We start from the raw sequence: 24,092 nt of genomic DNA, 5'->3' as shown, positions 1-24,092 counted from the left end.
GAACAGACTTGACGAAAAACATGTGTCCAGCAGCTGATGCTTCATGAGTCTGGACAAGACTGAATGCACCAAGAGTCAAACGGCAGTCTGCTTACCACCATGAGTCACCGACCCTCACACCAGGCAGAAGGCACGCAGAGGCGGCCGCAATTCAGGTGCACCTATGAGACACCCACATCATCTCGACACTTTGCCAGAAGGCAATGAGACTGATACTATTCACGACATAACAGAATTTCAAAGAAGCCCCCCCTGACGAAAGCCCACAAAGATTTTGTAAAAGCAGAATCTAGATAACATGAGTGTTGTTATGAACTATCTTTACATAAAATTTTAGAAATAATGAAATATCTTTGGAATAATGCGGAAACTTTCACATAATAGCAGAATGTAATAATACTCTACAATAATATGAAAAACTAGAAGAGGAAGAAATATGTTTTTAAACAATTTAAATAACTGAAGATTATAATGAATTTATTATTATTATTATTATTATTATTATTATTATTATTATTTCTTTCTTGTCTCAAACGTTATGCCTGGTTAAAAATGGAAGGTGACACGGACCTTGATCAAGCGTGACTTCCTTTTAACTGTACGGTATATGTTACATTGCATTTAGGAACTTTCATGTAATTGAACATGTATCAATCCCCCCATGAACCATGGACCTTGCCGTTGGTGGGGAGGCTTGCGTGCCTCAGCGATACAGATGGCCGTACCGTAGGTGCAACCACAATGGAGGGGTATCTGTTGAGAGGCCAGACAAACATGTGGTTCCTGAAGAGGGGCAGCAGCCTTTGCAGTAGTCGCAGGGGCAACAGTCTGGATGATTGACTGATCTGGCCTTGTAACATTAACCAAAACGGCCTTGCTGTGCTGGTACTGCGAACGGCTGAAAGCAAGGGGAAACTACAGCCGTAATTTTTCCCGAGGACATGCAGCTTTACTGTATGATTAAATGATGATGGTGTTCTCTTGGGTAAAATATTCCGGAGGTAAAATAGTCCCCCATTCGGATCTCCGGGAGGGGACTACTCAAGAGGACGTCGTTATCAGGAGAAAGAAAACGCGTTCTACGGATCGGAGTGTGGAATGTCAGATCCCTTAATCGGGCAGGTAGGTTAGAAAATTTAAAAAGGGAAATGGATAGGTTAAAGTTAGATGTAGTGGGAATTAGTGAAGTTCGGTGGCAAGAGGAACAAGACTTTTGGTCAGGTGATTACAGGGTTATAAATACAAAATCAAATAGGGGTAATGCAGGAGTAGGTTTCATAATGAATAAAAAAATAGGAGTGCGGGTTAGCTACTACAAACAGCATAGTGAACGCATTATTGTGGCCAAGATAGACACAAAGCTCATGCCTACTACAGTAGTACAAGTTTATATGCCAACTAGCTCTGCAGATGACTAAGAAATTGAAGAAATGTATGATGAAATAAAAGAAATTATTCAGGTAGTGAAGGGAGACGAAAATTTAATAGTCATAGGTGACTGGAATTCGTCAGTAGGAAAAGGGAGAGAAGGAAACATAGTAGGTGAATATGGATTGGGGGGAAGAAATGAAAGAGGAAGCCGCCTGGTAGAATTTTGCACAGAGCATAACTTAATCATAGCTAACACTTGGTTCAAGAATCATAAAAGAAGGTTGTATACATGGAAGAATCCTGGAGATACTGAAAGGTATCAGATAGATTATACACTCCTGGAAATGGAAAAAAGAACACATTGACACCGGTGTGTCAGACCCACCATACTTGCTCCGGACACTGCGAGAGGGCTGTACAAGCAATGATCACATGCACGGCACAGCGCACACACCAGGAACCGCGGTGTTGGCCGTCGAATGGCGCTAGCTGCGCAGCATTTGTGCACCGCCGCCGTCAGTGTCAGCCAGTTTGCCATGGCATACGGAGCTCCATCGCAGTCTTTAACACTGGTAGCATGCCGCGACAGCGTGGACGTGAACCGTATGTGCAGTTGACGGACTTTGAGCGAAGGCTTATAGTGGGCATGCGGGAGGCCGGGTGGACGTACCGCCGAATTGCTCAACACGTGGGGCGTGAGGTCTCCACAGTACATCGATGTTGTCGCCAGTGGTCGGTGGAAGGTGCACGTGCCCGTCGACCTGGGACCGGACCGCAGCGACGCACGGATGCACGCCAAGACCATAGGATCCTACGCAGTGCCGTAGGGGACCGCACCGCCACTTCCCAGCAAATTAGGGACACTGTTGCTCCTGGGGTATCGGCGAGGACCATTCGCAACCGCCTCCATGAAGCTGGGCTACGGTCCCGCACACCGTTAGGCCGTCTTCCGCTCACGCCCCAACATCGTACAGCCCGCCTCCAGTGGTGTCGCGACAGGCGTGAATGGAGGGACGAATGGAGACGTGTTGTCTTCAGCGATGAGAGTCGCTTCTGCCTTGGTGCCAATGATGGTCATATGCGTGTTTGGCGCCGTGCAGGTGAGCGCCACAATCAGGACTGCATACGACCGAGGCACACAGGGCCAACACCCGGCATCATGGTGTGGGGAGCGATCTCCTACACTGGCCGTACACCACTGGTGATCGTCGAGGGGACACTGAATAGTGCACGGTACATCCAAACCGTCATCGAACCCATCGTTCTACCATTCCTAGACCGGCAAGGGAACTTGCTGTTCCAACAGGACAATGCACGTCCGCATGTATCCCGTGCCACCCAACGTGCTCTAGAAGGTGTAAGTCAACTACCCTGGCCAGCAAGATCTCCGGATCTGTCCGCCATTGAGCATGTTTGGGACTGGATGAAGCGTCGTCTCACGCGGTCTGCACGTCCAGCACGAACGCTGGTCCAACTGAGGCGCCAGGTGGAAATGGCATGGCAAGCCGTTCCACAGGACTACATCCAGCATCTCTACGATCGTCTCCATGGGAGAATAGCAGCCTGCATTGCTGCGAAAGGTGGATATACACTGTACTAGTGCCGACATTGTGCAAGCTCTGTTGCCTGTGTCTATGCGCCTGTGGTTCTGTCAGTGTGATCAAGTGATGTATCTGACCCCAGGAATGTGTCAATAAAGTTTCCCCTTCCTGGGACAATGAATTCACGGTGTTCTTATTTCAATTTCCAGGAGTGTATAATGGTAAGACAGAGATTTAGGAACCAGGTTTTAAATTGTAAGACATTTCCAGGGGCAGATGTGGATTCTGACCACAATCTATTGGTTATGAACTGCAGATTGAAACTGAAGAAACTGCAAAAAGGTGGGAATTTAAGGAGATGGGACCTGGATAAACTGAAAGAACCAGAGGTTGTACAGAGTTTCAGGGAGAGCATAAGGGAACAATTGACAGGAATGGGGGAAAGAAATACGGTAGAAGAAGAATGGGTAGCTCTGAGAGATGAAGTAGTGAAGGCAGCAGACGATCAAGTAGGTAAAAAGGCGAGGGCTAATAGAAATCCTTGGATAACAGAAGAAATATTGAATTTAATTGATGAAAGGAGAAAATATAAAAATGCAGTAAATGAAGCAGGCAAAAAGGAATACAAACGTCTCAAAAATGAGATCGACAGGAAGTGCAAAATGGCTAAGCAGGGATGGCTAGAGGACAAATGTAAGGACGTAGAGGCTTGTCTCACTAGGGGTAAGATAGATACTGCCTACAGAAAAATTAAAGAGACCTTTGGAGAGAAGAGAACCACTTGTATGAATATCAAGAGCTCAGATGGCAACCCAGTTCAAAGCAAAGGAGGGAAGGCAGAAAGGTGGAAGGAGTATATAGAGGGTTTATACAAGGGCGATGTACTTGAGGACAATATTATGGAAATGGAAGAGGATATAGATGAAGACGAAATGGGAGATAAGATACTGCGTGAAGAGTTTGACAGAGCACTGAAAGACCTGAGTCGAAACAAGGCCCCGGGAGTAGACAACATTCCATTAGAACTACTGATGGCCTTGGGAGAGCCAGTCATGACAAAACTCTACCATCTGGTGAGCAAGATGTATGAGACAGGCGAAATACCCTCAGACTTCAAGAACAATATAATAATTCCAATCCCAAAGAAAGCAGGTTTTGACAGATGTGAAAATTACCGCACTATCAGTTTGATAAGTCACAGCTGCAAAATACTAACTCGAATTCTTTACAGACGAATGGAAAAACTGGTAGAAGCGGACCTAGGGGAAGATCAGTTTGGATTTCGTAGAAATGTCGGAACACGTGAGGCAATACTAACCTTACGACTTATCTTAGAAGAAAGATTAAGAAAAGGCAAACCTACGTTTCTAGCATTTGTAGACTTAGAGAAAGCTTTTGACAATGTTGACTGGAATACTCTCTTTCAAAATCTGAAGGTGGCAGGTATAAAATACAGGGAGCGAAAGGCTATTTACAATTTGTACAGAAATCAGATGGCAGTTATAAGAGTCGAGGGGCATGAAAGGGAAGCAGTGGTTGGGAAAGGAGTGAGACAGGGTTGTAGCCTCTCCCCGATGTTATTCAATCTGTATATTGAGCAAGCAGTAAAGGAAACAAAAGAAAAGTTTGGAGTAGGTATTAAAATTCATGGAGAAGAAGTAAAAACTTTGAGGTTCGCCGATGACATTGTAATTCTGTCAGAGACAGCAAAGGACTTGGAAGAGCAGTTGAACGGAATGGACAGTGTCTTGAAAGGAGGATATAAGATGAACATCAACAAAAGCAAAACGAGGATAATGGAATGTAGTCAAATTAAATCGGGTGATGCTGAGGGAATTAGATTAGGAAATGAGACACTTAAAGTAGTAAAGGAGTTTTGCTATTTAGGGAGTAAAACAACTGATGATGGTCGAAGTAGAGAGGATATAAAATGTAGACTGGCAATGGCAAGGAAATTGTTTCTGAAGAAGAGAAATTTGTTAACATCGCGTATAGATTTAAGTGTCAGGAAGTCGTTTCTGAAAGTATTTGTATGGAGTGTAGCCATGTATGGAAGTGAAACATGGACGATAACTAGTTTGGACAAGAAGAGAATAGAAGCTTTCGAAATGTGGTGCTACAGAAGAATGCTGAAGATAAGGTGGGTAGATCACGTAACTAATGAGGAGGTATTGAATAGGATTGGGGAGAAGAGAAGTTTGTGGCACAACTTGACTAGGAGAAGGGATCGGTTGGTAGGACATGTTTTGAGGCATCAAGGGATCACAAATTTAGCATTGGATGGCAGCATGAAGTGTAAAAATCGTAGAGGGAGACCAAGAGATGAATACACTAAGCAGATTCAGAAGGATGTAGGTTGCAGTAGGTACTGGGAGATGAAGAAGCTTGCACAGAATAGAGTAGCATGGAGAGCTGCATCAAACCAGTCTCAGGACTGAAGACCACAACAACAACAACAACAATCAATAATTACAGATTTCTGTAGTTGTATATATAAGTTTGGATGTAGCTGTATTGCACCGATGTACTGGTGGATATTGTGTGGTATGACTCCTGTAGTAGATAGTGTAATTGGTATAATGTCAACTTTATCCTGATGCCACATGTCCTTGACTTCCTCAGCCGATGTATTTTTCAATTTTTTCTCGTGTTTTCTTTTGCATATTTGATGTATTGGGTATGTATATTTCGATTAGTTGTGTTAATTTCTTCTTTTTATTGGTGAGTATGATGTCAGGTTTGTTATGTGGGGTTGTTTTATCTGTTATAATGGTTCTGTTCCAGTATAATTTGTATTCATCGTTCTCCAGTACATTTTGTGGTGCATACTTGTATGTGGGAACACGTTGTTTTATAAGTTTATATTGTAAGGCAAGTTGTTGATGTATTATTTTTGCTAAATTGTCATGTCTTCTGGGGTATTCTGTATTTGCTGGTATTGTACACCCGCTTGTGATGTGATCTACTGTTTCTATTTGTTGTTTGCAAAGTCTGCACTTATCTGTTGTGGTATTGGGATCTTTAATAATATGCTTGCTGTAATATCTGGTGTTTATTGTTTGATCCTGTATTGCAATCATGAATCCTTCCGTCTCACTGTATATATTGCCTTTTCTTAGCCATGTGTTGGATGCGTCTTGATCGATGTGTGGCTGTGTTAGATGATACGGGTGCTTGCCATGTAGTGTTTTCTTTTTCCAATTTACTTTCTTCGTATCTGTTGATGTTATGTGATCTAAAGGGTTATAGAAGTGGTTATGAAATTGCAGTGGTATAGCCGATGTATTTATATGAGTGATTGCTTTGTGTATTTTGCTAGTTTCTGCTCGTTCTATAAAGAATTTTCTTAAATTGTCTACCTGTCCATAATGTAGGCTTTTTATGTCGATAAATCCCCTTCCTCCTTCCTTTCTGCTTAATGTGAATCTTTCAGTTGCTGAATGTATGCGATGTATTCTATATTTGTGGCATTGTGATCATGTAAGTGTATTGAGTGCTTCTAGGTCTTTGTTACTCCATTTCAATACTCCAAATGAATAGGTCAATATTGATATAGCATACATATTTATAGCTTTTGTCTTGTTTCTTGCTGTCAATTCTATTTTCAGTATTTTTGTTAGTCTTTGTCTATATTTTTCTTTTAGTCCTTCTTTAATATTTGTATTATCTATTCCTATTTTTGTCTGTATCCTAGATATTTATAGGCATCTGTTTTTTCCATTGCTTCTATGCAGTCGCTGTGGTTATCCAATATGTAATCTTCTTGTTTAGTGTGTTTACCCTTGACTATGCTATTTTTCTTACATTTGTCTGTTCCAAAAGCCATATTTATATCATTGCTGAATACTTCTGTTATCTTTAGCAATTGGTTGAGTTGTTGATTTGTTGCTGCCAGTAGTTTTAGATCATCCATGTATAGCAAATGTGTGATTTTGTGTGGGTATGTTCCAGTAATATTGTATCCATAATTTGTATTATTTAGCATGTTGGATAGTGGGTTCAGAGCAAGGCAGAACCAGAAAGGACTTAATGAGTCTCCTTGGTATATTCCACGCTTAATCTGTATTGGCTGTGATGTGATGTTATTTGAATTTGTTTGGATATTAAGTGTGGTTTTCCAATTTTTCATTACTATGTTTAGGAACTGTATCAATTTAGGATCTACTTTGTATATTTCCAATATTTGTAGTAACCATGAGTGGGGTACACTATCAAAAGCTTTTTGGTAATCAATGTATGCATAGTGTAGTGACCTTTGTTTAGTTTTAGCTTGATATGTCACCTCTGCATCTATTATCAGTTGCTCTTTACATCCTCATGCTCCTTTGCAACAGCCTTTTGGTTCTTCATTTATAATTTTGTTCTTTGTTGTATGTGTCATTAATTTCCGTGTAATGACTGAAGTTAATATTTTGTATATTGTTGGTAGGCATGTTATGGGGCGATATTTTGCTGGGTTTGCTGTGTCTGCTTGGTCTTTAGGTTTCAGATAAGTTATTCCATGCGTAAGTGTATCAGGGAATGTGTGTGGGTCTGCAATGTAACTGTTAAATAATTTAGTTAGACATGAATGTGTTGAGGTGAATTTCTTTAGCCAGAAATTTGCTATTTTATCTTTTCCAGGGGCTTTCCAATTGTGAGTAGAATTAATTGCTCGGGTGACTTCATGTTGCAAAATTATCACTTCAGGCATTTGTGGTATCATCTTGTATGTATCTGTTTCTGCTTGTATCCACCGTGCATGTCTGTTATTTTGTACCGGGTTTGACCATATGTTGCTCCAGAAGTGTTCCATGTCTGTTATATTTGGCGGATTGTCTACTTTAATGTGTGTGTTATCTATTGTCTGGTAAAATTTCTTTTGGTTTGTGTTGAATGTTTGGTTTTGTTTCCTTCTATTTTCACTTTTTTAGTATCCTCTAAGTCGTTTGGCCAATGCTTGTAAATTCTCCTTCTTTTCATCTAATTGCTCTATCACTTCTTGTTGTGAGATTTTACCTAACCTTTTTCGTTTTTTTTCCGAGATTTCATTTCTTATAAATTGTGTTAGCTGTCCGATGTCATTTCTCAGTTTTTCTATTTTGATCTGCAGCCTGTGTTGCCATGCTGGTTTTGTGGGTTTCTTCTGTGTGTTGGTTAGTTCTGATCTCTGCCTAGTGTGTATATTTAGTGTAGTGAGTGCTCCTATATAAACCAGTAGTTGTAACTCTTCCATAGTTGTGTTTTCATTTATTTTGTTGTGTATGATTGTGTTGATAGTTTTTTATTGTTGTTTCGACTTGTGGGTTATTTGGTGGTCTATGCAAGAATGGTCTAATGTCTGTATTTGTGTCTTTGTATTCTATATATGTTAGCTGTAATTTTTCTTCTATATCTAACATCTGTGTCACTTCGTGTTCTATTTGTGCTTGTTCTGGTGGCTGTCTTAAGATTTTGTTTTCCTCTGATTGTTTAATTGGCGCGTGTTGTTCTTTGTTTGTTTGCTCTGGGATGTTTGAGTCCATTACTGTATTTTCTTCTTCTTCTGATTGCACATTATTTTGTTCCAGTATTTGTGTACTTGTTGTTTGATGTTTTCTAATTCTGACTGGGGTATCCTGTTATTTTTTATTATTACACGGATCTGATCAGCTAGTCGTTGTTCTGTTAAAAATTTTAATTCTGGGTATCTGGTAATAAATGTTGTGTATACTTGTGATCTGTATCCAGTTGTGTTGGTTCCTAGGTTTGTTGCTTGGTAATAACAGAACATGAGGTGTTGATTAACTTCATCTGACCATCTCATCCTCTGTCTTTGTTTTCCTTCTAGGGTGGTTGCAGGAAGCATATCCTGCAGAGCACCTCTATTTGGATTTAAATCATTTTCCAGTTGGCTAGCAGTGTCGTCACCATTGTGGGCGGGCATAGGGTTCAAGCGTCGTCCCCGACCATGACAGCGCTTGTCCGAGGCTTCTTTAGTTCTGTCCTGAACCAACTAATCACACTAAAAGGGGGGTTAGCCCTATTAGTGGTTTGTTCTTTTCGTCGCCTTTTACGACTGGCAGAACATACTATTATTATTATTATTATTATTATTATTATTATTATTATTTCATGATTGTAATTTTGAAACACATTTTTCAGGCTGTTTCAGAATGTAACAGAATCTACTAAAACAATACGAAATCATCCAGATGTTTCTATATGTTAGGCCTAGCATATAAAAGAGAAGATACATGTCTTGACTGTCCAGTTGTCAACTGGCAAACAAAGACACCAGTTCTCAAAATTTATTGTCCAACAGTACCAATAAGTAAGGACAGGAAAATGACAATGCAAAAACTAACACATTATTAGAGTTTCTCAAGTGAAATAATGCAAAATCAGTGATTTTATGAGAGATCATGGAATTCATAATTTTACAATCTAGAATGGTTATAAATACGAGGATGGCAGGTTACTATTTGTAACTGATAGTTATTAAACGTTAAAACTGAAATCGGACTTCTAATTTTCGCAACTCTGAGGTTCATGAATAATCTTCATTCATGTTTTATGTAATGAACTTTCATGTGGAGATAAAACCAGCACCAAAATTGCAAAAAACAACAAATTTGGCAAAAAAAGCAGCTCCAAAACTGGTAAAAAAAAAAGCATGAAATTTTCAAAAACTATGGCGATAAAGTGGACCAAACTTGACAGACAGAAAGGCACCGAATTTGACAGAAATAACAGCACAGACTTTGACTAAAAGAATGACACTGGATTGTTCGAGGAAAAGAATAACACCAAAGATGGTGAAAATAAAAAGAAACAACACCGGATTTGATGAAGAAATTCACAAATTTGACAAAAAACCCACTAAGAATGGCAAAAAAATAGCAATGACTTGGGCAAGAAATAACACCAAATTAGGGGGAAAAAAACAAGCAATGAATGCGGCACAAAAACAGCAACGAATGCCAAATGCGACACAAAAATGGCAACGAATGTGGCAATAAGCAGCAATGAAAGCGGCACAAAACGGCAACAAATGTGGCAATAAGCAGCAATGAATGCGGCAGAAAAAAAAAAAAAAAAAAAAAAAAAGGAAAAAAAGAAGGCAACGAATGTGGCACAAAAAATAGCAACAAATGTGGCAAAAAAATAATACCAGATTTGACAAAAAACATCAAATATGGGGCAAGAAATAACACCAAATGTGGGGCAAGAAATAACACCAAATGTGGGGCAAGAAATAACACCAAATGTGGGGCAAAAAATAACACCAAATGTGGGGCAAAAAATAACACCAAATGTGGGGCAAAAAATAACACCAATATGGCAAAAAATAACACCAATATGGCAAAAAATAACACTGGATGGGGCAAAAAATAATATTGAATGTAGAAAGAAATAACACTGGATGTGGAAAACAATAACTGTGGATTTGGTAAAACAACCCAGGATTTCACAAACTTCAAATTTGGGAAAAATTACACTGACTTTGGCAAGAAGTCAACACCAATTTCAGCAAGGAAAAAAAATTCAACACTGACTATGGCAAAAAACATGAACTCTGACTTTGGCAAAAAGAAAATCAATACCATCTTTGGGGAAAAAAATCAACACCAACTTTAGCAAAAAAATCAACACCAAATCTGGCAATAAATAAATCCCGAATTTGGCCATAGAAATAAAACTACTTTTTCCTGTCCCTGCCATTAAGAAATTGTGAAAATTTTCCTGATTGAGTTTTAGGCTTCTCTTGGGAAGAATGATTGTGTCTGAAATGTTTTCTGACTGAGGTCACAGGAGAAGGAAGTGTGCTGACCAACTGAAAATAGATAACTGAGTGATACATAAGACTAGAAGAAAAAAAAATCCTTCAGGTTGGGATCATCAGTTCTCACTTGAGGCTCAGCTTCAAACTAAAGATGTTTCCAGTGATGAGTTTCTTTGTTCTAAATGCTTTGACAGTAGATCAACAATTACAGTGAGTGGATAAGGAAATGGCTCCTATAATGTGGATAATATAGTCTGAATCTGCAGAGGAAGAACTGTAGTCTCTAAATAAGTGAGCTGAAGTGGTTAGTGTAAGTTCTGCAAAAAAACCATAGCCAGTTAAGTTAAGAAAGTTAAGAATTTAATGAAGCTACAGACGATTACTCAAAAACAAAGGTGATCACACTCTTTAAAGTGCAAATTCCATCTTCAGAAGAAAATGAATCAAAAGAAACTAGTGCGACTTGTCAGGGATTTTTATTAAACAGCAATTCAGATGTTGAATTGTGTGCATCTTATGATGAAAAATACAAGTTCTAACTATTATCCTAGGTCCCTCTCAAAGAAAACTATTTTGCAACACATTAGTCCGCAGCTCGTGGTCGTGCGGTAGCGTTCTCGCTTCCCACGCCCGGATTCCCGGGTTCGATTCCCGGCGGGGTCAGGGATTTTCTCTGCCTCGTGATGACTGGGTGTTGTGTGATGTCCTTAGGTTAGTTAGGTTTAAGTAGTTCTAAGTTCTAGGGGACTGATGACCGTAGATGTTAAGTCCCATAGTGCTCAGAGCCATTTGAACCATTTTTGCAACACATTAAATCTGCATCAAAATACATTGTGTACAAATCAAGGAATGAGAGCACTGCAGAAAGGAGCATTTGGAAAACTACTCATTATGCTCATCCTTTATTTACACAAAGGACCTAAGTGACAATGAAGATGACACTGTCACTATAACAGCTGTAGGAGACAACATGGTGAAAATAAAAATATATATGAGCCAGAGTATCATAAAAGAAACATTCACTGTGCCATGTTGGAATGTCAAAGTGTTATGCAGCACTAGAAATATCTGTTATGTTTGTGCTGTGCAAAGATTAAAATTTGCAAGGTAACTTTGAGGAACATATTTAGATCCTGGTATATGACACTTTGGTTGGGCATGTGAAGTCATTAGTAGTATGTGACATAAAATGGGAGAATTGTTTAACACTAGAGCTGCAGCTGGGTCACTCGTGACCCACTTCTTACTTCTTTGGTTTTCACTCTTTTGTGTTATTGCTTAGAGTGTTGAATTTCTGCGACTTTTTAGAAAATGAGGTAATTAGCAATTATACTTAATTTTACATTTCATGGGGAAACCTTGAAAGAAAAATATGAAGATTCCCCTAGAACCACAGACAGGTCAATTCTGACTCCTCGGCTGTAGCCGTTATAACAATCGCATTTTCTGTGTAGCTTCAAGCTTATATGTATTGTGTTTGGTCAATGGTCGCAAAACCCCCTTTTATCCCAAAGCCTGATGACGTCATCGTTTTCCAGCAGTGTATGCAAGTATTACACAGCCAGTGCTTTGTTCTATGAAATACAGTTTTAGTAGTGCATTCTAACTGCGTACATAGTGATTGCAACATACAAGTTTATTATGACCAAATGTTTACGAACAGAAGAGGACATTATAAATAGGCTAAATGAGATTTTGGATCATTAATCTGAGGACAAGCCGCTGGTGTCGGCATCTGAGGTGAAATTACCACCACCTGCAGTTCCATATTTTTCATCAGATGATGATTACTCCTCCGGAAGTTCTACTGAATACTGATGAGGAAGGTATACTTGTTTATGTGTTCATTTTTATAATAATTATTGTTTATGTATGTGCTGCATAGGCACAAATATCAATTGCAACAATTATGTTTATATTTTTAGGAAGGTGGTTCTTTTTTTTGTTCTAATATTCCACAATATATTGAAGAATGCCAATATTTGTCAAAATACTAATTACTACTATTATAGGAAAAGCTGCCAAAAGGGCTAAGTCAGCTTGTAGCCTTGGGTGTTGTGAACAGCGAAATGACAAAGGTTGTGGACTATTTCAATTTCCTTCAGGAAGCGATATTGCTGCACCAGGATGGAACAATCTGGAAAGCGGGAGTTATGTATGACTGTTCATCAGCTGGCAGATATGGACAACAGAATGTTTTCAAAGACCATCGAGGACCACCTCCACAAGCAAAATGAAACATGAATGAGACCTACTACAGTGCTTGGCATCTTATGATGACAGAAAAATTTTTGAAACATATTGTAAAATGCTCTGAGACCAAATCACGTCAAGTACTGGGTTCAGATAACTGGGCTATGAAGGTTGAGTAACTGGAAGCCTTTATAGCTATACTGCACGTCTGTGATGCTATAGGAGTGAAGAGCAGAGCCTAGAACAAGACACATTGTGGTCAATGAAATGGGGAAATAATTTTGTGAAGTCAGCAAAGGCTCATGACATAATGTTATCTCAGATTTGAAATTAGATCCACAAGATCATAATGACTGAAAGAAGACAAGTTCACTTTGGTATCAGAAAACTGGTATGAGTTCATTGTGAATGCACAATGTAGTTACAGATGGGGTCCATATTTAACAATCGATGAACAGCTTTTTCTTTCAAAGTGCTGTTGCAGATTCACATAGTTCATGGCTTCAAAACCAGACAAATACAGGCAAAAGCACTGGATGGCAGTACATAAAGGCACTAAATATACTGTGATTGTTTTCCCTTATCTGGGGAAGGATGAAACTAGGCCGAGTAATGAGCATTTTGGAGATTTTATTGTAAAAAAATTGATGCAACCTTACCTCAATAGAGGAAGAAATATCACATGTGACAATTTTTTCCACCTCCTTGATGCTCTCTGAAACCTTGAAAGAAAATGCTACTAATCTAGTGGGCACCATAAATTAATCTCGCAGGGAAATTCCAGTCTGTATCAAGAAGCCAAAAGAAGTGTTATACAGCACAGTATCGTTGAAGAAGAATGATACCACACTGACAGTTTATCAGGAAAACAGCAACAAAAATATCCTGATTCTCCGCACTATGCATCCTTACGTTAAAATTGAGGATGGGTTAAAAAAGAAGCCAGACACAGTTACATTTTATAATGGCTCTAAATATGAAGTGGACGTGGTTGATCAAATGGCTCACAAATACTCTGTCAAAGCACCATCGAGACATTAGCCTGTTCCCACATTTTACAATTTGCTGTATTCGGCAGGGAAAAATGCCTGGGTATTGCACAATGCTCTAAGTGAGAGAAAGTTGAAACACAGAGACTTTATACTGCAGCTGGAGGAGGAGCTTGCTGAGAAGTACACAGTAGTCACAAAGACTAGTACCTCACTCACATCTGAAGACATTGCTGAGAGACAAGAAAAGCAAACGCCAAGGCTCACTGTGAAGGAAAAAAAAATCATCTTTAAAGGTTCAATGCGCAAGAAAACTGCCTGCAACAAATGTACATCAAAAGACTACTATTTGTGCTCATTATGTGATGGTAGCCAGTAAAGGCACCCAGTAAATGTGTGTCAGTTTTTTTAAATAACAAATGACTTATGAAAAGCTACTTAATATTTGTTGATTTCATAATAAAATTTACAGCACTTCACTTCAAAGAATAGATTCATTAGTAGTGACAATAACACAGTGACACAGGATAATAAAAGGGAAAGACATGCGGGTCTTTAGTTACCCAGCCGTGGTTTTAGGGCTGTCCAAATATCAGCAGTTCTAGTGTTACGGAATGTGGTGACTGCCATGGAAAGGTGATGCTCACCTTACTGATACTTGGTGTGAAATATAACAGTTGACTCTGTTGGAGATACATATCACCACTGAAGAAACAATTTTGTGTAACTATGTTAATTTATCATGTAAAATACCACAACACACTGTCACTGCTTGTCCCATCTCTCTCAATGTTGGAGAGCAGTTCTTCAATCAAGTTTTCAAGTTGATTGAAATAGCCAGCATTTCACCTTACAGATGGAGGCATTTCTCTATATAGTGAGGAAAACTGCATTAATTATCGACCCTCCGCATGTCTTTAATCATTCTGATATAGTCCTCTGCTATTGTAAATTCACTATAGACAACAGCATCATTTGTGAACTGCCACACAGTGCTTCTGACTGTCCAGTCAGGCAGTATTTCAGTCTTTTACAGTTACTAAAAATTTAGACATTTTCTTGCCTTGTTTTATTTGCACAAATATTTTTAAAGTTTCATTGTCATTGTAAAGAAATGCAAATTCATAACTCACATAAACTGGCAGAAATCTATAAAATCAAAAATGTCTGTTATGCAGTATTGTTTCTTCAATTATGATATGCTACATGGGAAGAGAATAAACTCGTTAAGAAACCTTTCACCACAGATATTTCAACTGGCATTTTATGAAATGGTCTATGAAAGCAGTAAAACACCAACATCGGGAGAAACTATACCACTGTATTGTGGAAGTGAAGAGACATGTAGAGGCTGAACGAATATGTTTAGTACTTCACTGTGATTTTTCTGAGAACTGGCCTGTGATTCTGCCACAGGAAGCACAAGAGTATCACTGGAGTAACAACCAAGTTTCCATTTTTGCAGTAGTAACATATTTTCAAAATAAGACCTCAAGTATTTCAGCTATAAATGATTACAGATTATGCAATTAAGCACATCTACTGTTACAATACATGTAAGTTTTCAACAGCTGTATTCTCAGAAAGAAATGATATGACTTTTTTCTGATGATGCAACTCATCACTTCACTTCACTTCACTTCACTTCAGAAATTGCTACCAAATCATTGAATTCACAGCACACTTCATCGGAAATACGAATGTGTTAAAAAGGCTTATACACAATATTACAAATGACTTTGTTGGTAACATTTTGGTAAGTTGAAATCCAAGGTCCAGCATTTTCAGTCAGTTCACATCATCCTTGGTGGTAATGTGTTCATCTCCTTCTGGACCTTCCATACCACATGGTGGGTGGGGTGTGTCATACTGTCAAAGTTGCAAAAAAAAAAAAGGTTTTCAGATTTTTCCCTTCTTGTGAAGTCAGAATTTCCATCTTCCAAGATATATCCTAATTTTTTTTTACAGATGTCCTTTCCTTTCTTAGTATATTGAAACTAGGTAGAGGTCTGCATGGACTGTTGATAAAAGTGGTCAATATTTGATTAGGTCCATTCTACCTAACAGGTCTGATCAACATCTAAACACTATTTTTAATGAGTTTTTTTGCCAAGCTTCCATGATAGGTTCTTAGATTTAAATCTTTCTGGTTTCTAGGGATTGTAGTCCTGACGTAATGGCAGTTACTGTTCTGCCATTCTCTTGGCAGAGCTGTTTGTCTTCATATGTGAGGGGGAAGGATGTTGGATAACACTGATAAGTGTTTTAGAGGTGCTGATTTGATGATGCATGATATTTTCATAACTGTATCATTTAAGTGGGTCTTAACTTTTGCAGTATGTGTACTGTAAAGCCACATAGGACAGCATCAGTCTGCAAGTGGACAGACCAGTGCAACAGCTGATATTCACAGAACTGCTGTGTTCACTCCCCAACCTGTACAGAGCTTGTACAAGATGTTGATCCTCATTTTTATCTTTGCTGCAGTATTACACACAGGTTAGTATGATGGTCCATTGTGACATCCAGATGTTGTAGGAAAGAACTGTATTTTGGTTACTGGCCACTAAACTCTACTTGAGGCACATATTTTGCCTACGCGTGAGGACACACAGCGAGCACTCATTGGATTTCATTTAGTTTGTAAAATTATGGAAAAAACTGAGCAGCAATAATGTATCAAATTTTGCCAAAAGTTGGTGATACTCCAGTGACACCCATTCACAAGGTTCAGTAGGCTTTTGAGGACAATGCCATGAGCAACTCACGATAAAGAAATGGTACAATCATTTCAGATGTGGCCGCACATTAAAGGAGCGCTAACCATGTTCAGACAGACCTTCAATAAGCCGAAATGACAGTGTCATTGAACAAGTGCAGACTTTGGTCAAAGAAGATCAACATATAACAATACAAGAGTTTTCAAATGAGATGAAGGTAAGCATTGCATTGGCATATTCAATTTTGATCGCTTGGTTGGGAGAGGGGACCAAACAGCAAAGTCATTGGTCCCATCGGATTAGGAAAGGAAGTTGGTCATGCCCTTTCAAGGGCACCATCCCAGCATTTGTCCGAAGCGATTTAGGGAAATCATAGAAAACCTAAATTAGGGTGGCCGGAGGTGGGTTTGAACCATCCTCCTGAATGCGAGTCCAGTGTGCTAACCACTGCATCACCTCATTCAGTTTCAATTCTGACAGACAACTTGTGCAAGAGCAGGGTGGGCACGAAATTTGTACCAAAACTGTTGACAATGGAGCAAAAGAAATGCCATTGGGGAAACTGCACAGGTCCTGCTGGACAATACAAACAGTAACCCCAACTTTCTAAACACACCGTGTAACTTTTAACGACTTCCCAAGCTGGAAAGTCTCCAAAAAGAAAATAATTTGTGTCAACAGAAGACACCATGTGGATATGATGGCCTGGCTGATCACCATTCCGAAAGACTCATTCCAGAGCGTTTCCAACAACGGCAGGAGTGCTGGGAGACGTGTGCATTACCAAGGAGGATTAGGGTTCTGTACCTCAAATTCAATACATGTATTTCTGCAAATGACAGGTCTGATACTTCAAAAAAACACCTCATACTATAGTAATTAGAAATGAAAGAAATGTATGGAGACATCGCACTCAGCGATGTATTGGTGAAGAATGACTGACGAGTGTCAATGTCCAATGTTATTATCCACGAAAGTGATAGATTTCATTTCACATCCAAAACATTTACTGTAAGTTTATTCTTTGCATGCTTACATTGTTGTATTTGTATCTGTCATTGTCGTCTTCAGTCTGAAGACTGGTTTGATGGAGCTCTCCTGGTTTGATGCAGCTCTCCATGCTAATCTATTGTGTGCAAGTTTCTTCATCTCCCAGTACCTACTGCAACCTACATCCTTCTGAATCTGCTTAATGTAGTCATCTCTTGGTCTCCCTCTACGATTTTTACCCTCCAGACTGCCCTCTAATACTAAATTGGTTATCCCTTGATACCTCATAACATGTCCTACCAACCAACATCCCTAATTATATGTACTTTGAAATGCCATAAAAAAACCTTTTTCTCCCAGATTGAGTTCAGCACCTCTTCATAAGTTACTTGATGCACACTTCTAATATTGCATATTGCTATAATATCACATTTCAAAAGCCTCTATTCTTTTTTCCTCTGTACTATTTATCATGTTTCACTTCCCCTAAAAAAATAAAAAAGCAGTAGTGTAGGTACATCTCTGAATCTTTTTTGGTCACAAACTAATGAAGAAGTCCCAATCCTGATACACAGAGTTAATGGAAATTATGCTAGGGTTTCTAATGTCCCTCTCAAGAGAAAATTTCTGCTAAATAAATAGTATCAAACTTCTTTGTTTAGCTGATTTTAAATTATTTTCTTCTTATTCCCCGCCGAGCTAAGGCAAAAGTCTCTTCAGGAAACAATGTGGATTAAGTAGTTTACAAGCACTCTCTCTCCCCATCCTAAATGTTTTCCTTTCTCCACCAAAACTTTGGAGTTGTGGATGTGGTTCTCTAGGCAGGAGAGAAGCCAATACATGTCGAGGAGGCAAATGCAAGTTGATTACGAGGATCAGGTGAGCTAATTAATTTAAGCAGGAAACAGTCTGGCTAAAATTACAGAAATAAGGGTGACCTAGATGGAATAGGAGTACCAGCTTCACACATCCCAAGTGTAAGTTTTGTGGACATCCTGCAACAACCATGACCAGCCCTGTGTTAACATTGTTGTCAGCTGTTTAAACACAGAGTTGAGCATGATGCTCCTGACTGAAATAAATCTCATGTCAGTGCAGTGCTTGTTGCTATAACTGGGAGATGTGGGTGTATTAGATAGAGCCTATACATGAGTAAGAGGGAGAAAGATAGGTTGGCTCAGCTTCTTGCAGATAATGTAAGGGGAGCCCCCATCACAGAAAGCATACTCACCGTGCTTAATGGTGTCATTGGGGTACCCTTTTTTGGTTAGAGCCAGGAACCAGCTCTCTGTTGTTAAAGAAATTAAAATGACAGAAAAGCCCCACAAAATGCTTAAGAATTCACAGAACAGTAATTTCAGCTTATTTCATTGTAATATTAGAGGTTTGAGTAATAACGCAGAAGAGGTTTTTGTCTGTTTGGAAAATTTCTCACACTCAATTTCAAAAAGACGTATCCTTAGTTTTGCACATCCAGAGGTATTACACCAATGATGCGTGTAACACATGAGGAGGAAATAATAACTTCAAAAACATTGCGTGCTCATCCTGATAAGAATTTAAACTCTAAAAAGCACATTTAGTACCACCTAAAACAACTTACTTCAGCCACATTTGCACTTCAAAACATCGTAAAACTTGGGAGAGAAAGATCAGTAAGTTAACATTTTGCTTATTTTTCATTTGATACTATCATATGGAATTATGTTCTCAGGTAGCTCATCTTCAAGAAAAATTATGTTCATTCCTCTAAAACAGTGGTTCCCAACCTAGGGGGTAATTACTCCCTGAGGGATAAAATGGAATTAGCTGAGGGGTAAAAACTGAGTGATTTGATTTTGTTTCAGTCATGAACTAAATTATTTTCAAACAATCATTACTATTATCACAATTTTGTAAGACTCCAATATTGATTATGTAAGTTATTTATAATTACTTTGAGGATTAATAGCATTAATGAGGTGGATGTTACGGGTTCCTCACATTGTTCACCCACTACACACATATGTTGTGCTTTGCCCTGTGTATCGCTGATGATGTAAATGAGACATATACGTAACAAATGCTAAATATCTTTAAAAAATGTCTTCTCCAAGATGTAGATACTAATTGTAATAGTCCAGAAATTGCTTCATTACTCACTTTGAAAGAGAAAATTAACTAACTGACAGCACGGCACAGAAGTAACTCCATGAGGGCTACTATAGTGCTGTATACAGTTTATTATTATTAATAATAATAATAATAATAGAGTTGTTAGACACAAAGCAATAACAGACTAAAGTCTGTCCAGTTTCTGCCAGTTCAGAAGTAAGGAGTGTAGCAATTAAGTGAACTTACAACACTAAGTACAATTCACACATCTAAACTTGTTTGATTTTAAATAGGGTTGCAGTGTGCACATCAAGTAAGTGGCGCAATGGATAAGAGCGTTGCAGGGCCTCTATGTTTTGTAACAAGTGTGTACCCTCGCTGTGGATAGCTAGCTTTCTTTTCTCAGAAAGTGTTGTGGGTAGCACTTACAATGCACCATGAATTCCTTTGTCATTCATTCTAACATGCGCGCGCGTGCACACACACACGCACAAAATATATAATTCATCTTTCATCATTTTAAAAATAAAAGTGTTCCAAGAAAAGTCTTTCTTACTACAATTTATTTAGGTGCTAAAGTTGGTGGTGGAGGGGGAGGGGCAACAGATGGTTTGGGGAGGGGGGAGGGAGACACTCAGGAGTAATGGTCTAAAAGGTTGGGAACCACTGCTTAAAATGTGCTGTTAAGAATAATACGTGTCACTCACCCATGATCATCTTGTAGTGACCTGTTTAAGGCTTTGGGTATTTTGGCTACAGCCTTAAAGTACAGTTATTCCTCATCTGGTGTTCATTACTCCACATCAACGTTGCCTTTAGCACAAAAAGAGATGCACAATGCTGCTGCCAATTTTTTTCATTACTTACCAGTGATATAAAATGGCTGTTTAATGCACAAGTTAAATTTGAAAACAAACTGAAAATGTTTCTCCTTGCCAACTCCTCCTATTCCATAGAAGAATTTCCATTTTTGTAACATGTATAAGGTGATGGGCAGGAATTACTAAATCTTGTCCATATTTCAAATTAATAATAATAATAATAATAATAATAATAAACAATTTTACATGTCACCTTGCAGCCATATTTACATACGAGTGCGAAAAGTGAATGCAAAAAGACTCATGTCATACCCTTACGATTGCTCATACAAATAAACCATATAACATGAAACTACCTAAATGTAAAAGGCCTGATGCTCCAGTCTCTGTCAGTACCTTGAGTCAAAATCTAGCCTCGAGTCTGTTGAGTGAACAGTGGCAGGATCTCTTTAGCTGAAGTCACTAGTACTCGTTACTATCTAATTATGCAACCTAACAGTAGCCACTTTCAGTCTGGAGGAAAAGAAATTTTCTTCCTCTATTTCTGGCCAGCAAGCAAAGGAAATGTGCTGGCATACAGTTCTTTATCGTTAGAAGCCAGCACTGGATCCTTCTGACCCCCCCCCCTCCCTCCCTCCCTCCCTCTAAATTCTTGATAGGTACAAGGACCACAGACCATACACAAAAGTGACGTTAGATACATAGCTGCAAAAATTACACTGATTCTTCCTAAAATCTTTGCTGGTTGCAATTTTACTGTAAAATAGACGTTACTTACTGGATGTCCCCCTGTTGTTATATTGAAGCAGGTAAACTGTTCTAAGCACATCAGAGGCCATTAGTTTTAAAGATTACAAAAACATTATTTAGTTGATGCTTAACATGTGATGACAAATGTATTCAAATTAATCTGGAGCACCATATCACTCTTATCATGGGGTTACTTTAAGTGGTCTGCAAAAGGGAGCACAAAGGGCTACATGTCTTTGAAGTCACAGGAAACTACTGATTTTACTGATTTATGAGCTGTTGATACATACCCTTGTTGTGACGTAAAAGTATTCAGATCAACTGCAGCAGGCGTGTTGTTATTGTCATTGGAGTCTAGCTGTTGCTGCTGCTGCTGCTGCTGTTGTTGTTGCTGCCTTTCCTCAGCCGCATGAGAAGCATTGAGGCGTGCAGCACTGCGCAGCTGCTCACCCAGGTTCCCAGCTGGCGGCTGCCACAGCACCAATGCCATCGAAGGTTTCTCCCTGCGTGCACCATGCAATATAACTCGGCGCAGACGAGATACCCTGGTGCTAGGTGGTACATTACTCAGTTCAGAATGAGCTAGTATTACAGGATACTGTCACCATTAATGCTATATAGCTAGCAGTTCAGACCTCCAAGAAATATCTCTTGTGTGACTGCATGCAGAAGCAACTAGGAAAGGGAACATCTTTAGAGAAAGGTCATTTCTGCAACATGCAACTTATTGTAGCATTTATCAATCAGCAGATTCTTTTTTAAGGCAACAGTGCTTTACAAGAAATGGTTCTTGTCGGAAGTGGTTACCTTTGTGTTTCACTGATCTGACGAGGAAAGATTCTCATGGGTTGAACCAACTTTTTGAAGCCTCCTATATGGTGGTGCAAGTTATGGTCTCAGGTATTACACCCTGCAGCCATTCATTCAGATGGGGCCTCATTTGTGAGTAATCAACATAAATGAAATTTCTTGTGCTTCACTAGAGCCTTGAAATAATACAGATTATTTTACCAAAACAGCACTGTAGTGTAGCGTTTAATTTATCTAGGTAGCATGCTGAAGGTAGAGTGTCCAAGCACCGTCAAGTATCACATATCCTTTTGTCTTTACCAAATTGACTGTGATCCTTATTTTTATTCAACTAATTAGTTTTAATATCTTTTGCAAAGTCATTTTAATGACTGTAACTTTTTATTTGGAATTTGCCTGTGTGATTTTAATTATTTTTATTTACCTATCATAATACTTAAATTTTCACAATGCTGATCTTTTGCTTTAAAGACAAAAGCGACAATCTATTTGTGCTGGCTTTGCAGTGGTCACAAAAATTTACTTTTTGTTACAACATGATGTACTTTTTTACTGTCACACAAATTTTTAAAACATCAAAAATCATGAAAGGAGAGATTGCTACTCACCATAAAGATGACACACATAAAGATGATACATTGAGTCATAGACAGGCACAACAGAAAGACCATTACACTAAGCTTTCGGCCAAAGCATTCTTCAGAAAAGAAAGGACAACACCCACATATTCACACAAGCAGGCCGACGTTGTGGACACATGACTGCTGTTTCCAGCCACTCTCGCTAGACTGCCAGTCATTTCAAAAACTATCAGACACAGTTTGTTGATTTTTATTCTGCCTTTCTTGACACAATCTCACAATTTCTTCAAATATTCTCTTCTCTAGAAAAGGAAGAAACCATTTCCTTAGAGACTTTTCCTAGAATAACGAAGACTGGCTTTGGTATGGGCGGCTGCTCTTGGTTTGTATGTTAACAGAATGTAATTCAATCGAGGTGCTTCAAAATTTGAATATATTTTCATCATTGAGAGTACACTGCAATGAACATATTTTTTTAAGGAATTTAAAAAATCTGCAAATCAATATGTAGCAGTATGGATAGGCATATATCATCAGTTTTGCCATGTAAAATAGGGTTCTAATTGTGAACAGTAACATTCTCCAATAGTCAAATCATTTCTAGTGTGATCTGTTTGCTCATAATTACAGCATCTGCATTTATAAAACCGGGAGAGTTTTGAGAAATAAGAGAAATCTTCTTATAAATAGATAGCTCATTGTGTAAGGCACTTGGATGAGTTCTCAGCTCTTCACCAAATTTCTCCTTTCTTTTATCGTGTCCTTTGTTGGCTGATAGATTCGTGTTTTCACACATTTTAAATTCCGCACTTGCAAAGAATACGTGCAAGAGGAAAACACAGAGAAGGTAGTCAACAGAAAAACAAAAAGGAACTGATTTGTGATGGTTAATGGCAAATAACCAATAATATAGATCCCACTGGAGCGGTCAAGATCGACCCAAATCCCATCATATCTACTTTGACAAAAAATTGTTGCCAACAACAGTTATACAGGGTGATTCAAAAAGAATACCACAACTTTAAAAATGTGTATTTAATGAAAGAAACATAATATAACCTTCTGTTATACATCATTACAAAGAGTATTTAAAAAGGTTTTCTTTCACTCAAAAACAAGTTCAGAGATGTTCAATATGGCCCCCTCCAGACACACGAGCAATATCAACCCGATACTCCAACTCGTTCCACACTCTCTGTAGCATATCAGGCGTAACAGTTTGGATAGCTGCTGTTATTTCTCGTTTCAAATCATCAATGGTGGCTGGGAGAGGTGGCCGAAACACCATATCCTTAACATACCCCCATAAGAAAAAATCGCAGGGGGTAAGATCAGGGCTTCCTGGAGGCCAGTGATGAAGTGCTCTGTCACGGGCTGCCTGGCGGCCGATCCATCGCCTCGGGTAGTTTCATAACTAACCTTTTTCGTAGGACTCTCCATACAGTTGATTGTGGAATTTGCAGCTCTCTGCTAGCTCTGCGAGTCGAT

The 24,092-nt window shown here is 38.9% G+C and overlaps 1 protein-coding gene across 1 annotated transcript in view; it reads right to left on the bottom strand.

Moving 5' to 3' along the window:
• The window catches only part of LOC126419004 (uncharacterized), a 113,646-nt gene that overhangs the window by 5,077 nt on the left and 84,477 nt on the right, over positions 1 to 24,092 (bottom strand). Inside the window, exon 5 of the mRNA XM_050086056.1 lies at positions 21,504 to 21,716. Within this exon, the coding sequence (XP_049942013.1) occupies positions 21,504 to 21,716 (213 nt within the window). The remainder of the gene's footprint in view (positions 1 to 21,503; positions 21,717 to 24,092) is intronic.

Source organism: Schistocerca serialis, chromosome 9, assembly GCF_023864345.2.
Source record: "Schistocerca serialis cubense isolate TAMUIC-IGC-003099 chromosome 9, iqSchSeri2.2, whole genome shotgun sequence".
Taxonomy (NCBI): Eukaryota; Metazoa; Arthropoda; class Insecta; order Orthoptera; family Acrididae; genus Schistocerca; species Schistocerca serialis.
Note: the sequence above shows the minus strand (reverse complement) of the source record. Positions and strands in the feature narration are given on the sequence as shown.